At 43.4% G+C, this 4,512-nt stretch overlaps 1 protein-coding gene and 1 long non-coding RNA gene across 2 annotated transcripts in view; one reads left to right on the top strand and one right to left on the bottom strand.

Moving 5' to 3' along the window:
* The window catches only part of bcas3 (BCAS3 microtubule associated cell migration factor), a 386,180-nt gene that overhangs the window by 335,546 nt on the left and 46,122 nt on the right, over positions 1 to 4,512 (bottom strand). Inside the window, exons 8-9 of the mRNA XM_008425245.2 lie at positions 4,380 to 4,509; positions 3,351 to 3,864 (exon numbers count right to left, since the gene is read on the bottom strand). Coding sequence (XP_008423467.1) covers positions 3,351 to 3,864; positions 4,380 to 4,509 — 644 coding nt within the window. The remainder of the gene's footprint in view (positions 1 to 3,350; positions 3,865 to 4,379; positions 4,510 to 4,512) is intronic.
* The window catches only part of LOC103474329 (uncharacterized), a 9,570-nt gene continuing 6,830 nt past the window's right edge, over positions 1,773 to 4,512 (top strand). Inside the window, exon 1 of the long non-coding RNA XR_535156.1 lies at positions 1,773 to 1,851. This is a non-coding gene — a long non-coding RNA (uncharacterized LOC103474329). The remainder of the gene's footprint in view (positions 1,852 to 4,512) is intronic.

The raw sequence follows: 4,512 nt of genomic DNA, 5'->3' as shown, positions 1-4,512 counted from the left end.
TATATATGAATAAAAACTACGGTTGAAGAATATCATCTAAACAAACTGCAGGACCACTGGAACCAAATCTCAGGATATTCATATGAAAATGGAAAATTTTAAATGGAATTCAAGCTCCAATTTGGAATAAAAGCAAATACAGAGGAAGGTGCTTAATTACAGACTTTCTCTTAACAGAATTTGAATAAGGTGAATCTAAAACTGCAACATTCAGAGATCTGGCGAGAACAGCTTTTACAGTCAAAAGTATTTATTTAAGTATTTAAATGCAAAATGTATGTGTTTTGTAAAGTTTTCGCTTAATTACTGCTCTGAATCTGTTGTTCTTTCAATTAGTTTAGTCAATTATTGAAAAATTTTAATCACAATTAATCTATTTAATCAAACATATTGTTTCATCCACACACTGGGAAAAAAGGTTTTTCAATTTGGTTTTATTGTGTACATCGGCCCCACACAATGAGAATAAGTAGAACTGACTTAATGTCCGTCTTTCGCTCAATAGTTACTGCCTGTCAAATCAACATGTTTTATTTACATAAGATTATGTAAAAATATTATGTTTAACATACAAAGGTTTTATGCGTTACCATAATGTAAATATATTATGTAGTAGCAATATCTTTTTATGTCTCCGTAGCTTATTTTTGGTTTTCAGTATTATTCAGTGTAATTATGTCGCAGAAAATCTCAATCCTAYCTAATTTTTTCAAGTTATTAGAAAAGTGCAGTCATTATTTCCTTGCTAATGTAAAAAAAWTATAAACTAATTTTTGACGAAAACAAAAAAGAAATTAGGCAAAAAATGCAGGTGCTGCTTATTTCCTCTGCCATAACAAAGAGTTTGGACCAACATATAACAGTTTTCTCATTGCTAGAGTTGGTGATTTATAGGTGGACATAGAAAGTGCTAAATAAGCCCAAACTCCAGATTAGCTTTGGGAGTCGTATGTAAGGAAAAAGCTGTCATAAAGTCAACCGTGAACTCTGAGTTTGACAGCTGAGGCTCGGCCCAAACTGACTCATGAAACACAGCAGCAGGTCCCAAACACAGCAGCAATAATTCAAYCCAATGGCTGAGAAAGCAAAGAATGATGATGTTTSACTGACCGAATCAAAGCTCAGACCTCAACTTGAAATGCTGTGGCAAGATGTTAAGAAAACTTTGCATCACTTAATTACTACAAATAAATAACTTAAGCAAAGCTCCAAGAAAAAATAAATAAATTCACAACCATATGAAAACTAACGTGGTTGAGAAGATGATTAATAACTCATTGTTTGGTTGATTAACTAATAATTTAATATTTACACCTGAGGTGGGATTTATCTTAGTTTAGAATATGCTGAAGATGACACTTATTACTATTAATAATCAATAATGAAACGGGCACAGACCACTTATGAAATGGAGAAAAGTCTGTAGAAAAGCAAAGCAAAAGATAATAGCAGTCAGTTGTGTTCTGGAGCCCACAATCAACATGCACACACACGCACACACTTAGCTCATCTATGTGCACAGAGGTGTGGGGGAACAATCATTTACAGCTCAGCCAGCAGGAAAGTTGGAGGCAGTCACAGGGGGGCTGTGTGTGTGGTGAGGAAGGGGCTGATATGGAGAGAAAGGAGGGGCTAGTTGAGGTAAGCCACAAGTGCTGCTGGTAACGCCAGTGAGGCCTTTTGTAACCTTGCCAAGGCTGAGGTTGTATTGAGTCAGACAGTGAGATAACATATGTTTGACATCCTGGGCGGAGAACAGAGCAGAATGTGCAGAGGAGGCAGACATGATGGGGGAATTAAAAGAAGTTTAGGATAGTCACTCCAAGWCATGAATAGGGTAGAACTCCACATGTGAGTATCTGTCTTGATTAACTAATAACAGTTTAATATGTCGTGTTACTGTACATCTGAGCAACATGATGTACATTGTCTTAATTTAGACCACGCTGTCTAAGTTAAGACAATGTGGTGAGTTTTAATTTAGCTTTTCCAGAACTGATAACCCTATCTTTAATTCAAACACAACTTCCCAAAAAGTTCAACAAGACAAGGCTGTGTGTTTTTTGTTGGTTTTGTTTTGTTCCAATTGTCTTACCTTTGTGAAACACTTTGTGATCTATGTCTGTTAAAGTTGCTACAAAAATAAAGTTTTACTTAAGGTCATAAAAATCTAAAACTAAATCTAAATTTAGGGCCGTTTCCAAAGTAACATTTCTGTAGATGTGTTTATYTGCAGGTCTTTAATTCAAACAATAAAAATGTTTTATTACTGCATTTAGCTCTTTCAAACAACTACTCCATATTATTTTTRTATTTTTTCTAGTATATGCCTYGAAACTGCAAAGGAACAAACAGCTTGTACCTTAGAATGTGCATCACAGGTTTAATGACAGTCAGAAAATCCCATTGAAAGTTTTTTCTGCAACTTTTAAAGAAAGTTGGAATTCCATTTTCAGTTCTACGCTATTCATGACTTAGAGCTTGGAAATCTGAAGGTGCTGGCATCATGAAACCAACAGTGACTGCTACACAACTCCCCACTTCACACACACTCTCCAAAGTGCCAGTTGTGACTAGCTTGCTTCCTGTCATTAAGGGATAACAACTGTGGATCAACAATCAGCGCTCAGTTTTACAACAGTTCTCTTTCATAGCATTCGTTTCGTGTCTCACAATGGGAACGCCCCTGGCGTAACCTCATCAGAAGCTCCCGTTACATCACGCCAGCCAGGATTGGCTGGATATAAGCCTGTCAGCGTCAGAGRGGGCAGGGACCTCCCCCTATAAATAGGGCTGACGCTGAGCAGATGTCTTATTCAAAAACCTCTTCTCTCGCAACGAGCAGAAGTTCTAACCAGCTCTTGTGCAACTACTAACATTATTCTGAGCTAAGCTAAACAGTCCACAGACTCGTGCGAAAGCTCGGTCGCCGGGCGCTTGGCTTGGGATTTCTTTTGGTATCACAACAAGTAGCTTCTCTCGGGTAGAAATACCCCCCACAAAAAAAAAAAAAAAGCCGACTCCCCCTAAGGTTATTCGTTGGCAGTTTTCAGAGTAGCAATACTCCCACCGTAAGCTACCTACTGGGAAGCTGCAACGCTCCCCCCTCCATAGGCTAACCATAACTGGTTAGCWTGGCTGTCACCAGCTCTTTCTCTTTTTGGTAGCTTTACGGCCATCTCATCTCCCCGAAACATGGAGACTGTCAGGTCATCTAGTAACGTGGAAAAGARCCCACAGGCACGAACCTGCCCGTGCGGCAACAAAATTTCAAGCGGGGACACACGCCCGTCGTGCGTGGTGTGTCTCGGGCTGAAACATGCCCAAGCAGCCTTCGACTCTGTGGAGACCTGCTYGYACTGTAGCAGGTTYTCCGTCAAAGTGCTTCGTCACCGTCTGGCCCGTCAGACGACATTGTCCAGCAGCGACCCGCTTATGGCATCTGCAGCAGCTGTGCAGGAACCGGCCGAGCAAATARCTTCGCTGACCGCTGATGCGGGAGCCGGGACGAGTTGGGGCGAAATCTYMGACTCCGTGGACCTGCTGCCTTCCAAGGTCCCCRARCTCGGCCTCGAGTCCTGYTCGCTGGATTTCCCGGGAACGGGAGGCTGCRAGTTTTCCGATAGTGAGTCGGRGCTTCCTTTCTCGGATAACGATGAGGATTATGACCCATCTCCTCCGCTGTCGGGTCGGGTTGCAAAACCTGCACCGTCTGGCACAGGCCAACCCGGTCATGAAGGCTCGTCCTTGCCGGAACTGGATTTTGATCTGCACGATGTSTGCAAACGCGCCGCTGCAAARCTTGACATCCAGTGGCCCGAGTTTCAAGCCGAGGTAGTTCGCTCCCGCTTCGACGGAAAAAAGCTGCCAAAAGTACGGAAAACAGGCAGAAAACTCCTGCCAGTTTTTSCAGAGCTRCTGGAAGAACTAGCCGTCTCCTGGCGCAATAAGCCCTTCAAGGAGAAGCACCCAGTGGCTGGCAGTTCGGTACTGGACTGTGATGATATGGAGAAGTGCGGTCTCCGTCAGTTACCCCCRGTCGAACCGGCGGGTGCGGCACACCTGCACCCAAAGACTTCCATGTCAGCTGGAGGTCCCACTCTCCCTTCAAGAGCCRACCGCTTTCAGTCCAGTCTGACGSATAAATCTTACCGGGCAGCGGCGCTCTCAGTTCKGGCCCTGAACGCCTCATCGCTGCTGATGGCTTACCAGGCAGAACTCGAGGAGCAGATGACCACTTTACCAGATGCTGCACTATGGGAGGAGGTGTGCATCATCACGGATCACTGCCTACAACTCCACAAGGTGGCAATCCAAGCCCTGGGCAAGACCATGGGTCTCATGGTTCTGCAGGAGAGGGTCAGGTGGCTCAACCTCACCACACTCTCCACTAAGGAGAAGGAGGACCTCCTGGACACCGCCATCACTCCTGAGGGGCTGTTCGGTGCAGCAGTCACCTCCATGCAAAAACGATGGGAGGAAAAGAAACGGGATGATGAGGCACTGAAACTG

Source organism: Poecilia reticulata, linkage group LG13, assembly GCF_000633615.1.
Source record: "Poecilia reticulata strain Guanapo linkage group LG13, Guppy_female_1.0+MT, whole genome shotgun sequence".
Taxonomy (NCBI): Eukaryota; Metazoa; Chordata; class Actinopteri; order Cyprinodontiformes; family Poeciliidae; genus Poecilia; species Poecilia reticulata.
The sequence above is the reverse complement of the archived record's forward strand: the minus strand, read 5'-3'. Positions and strand labels throughout refer to the sequence as shown.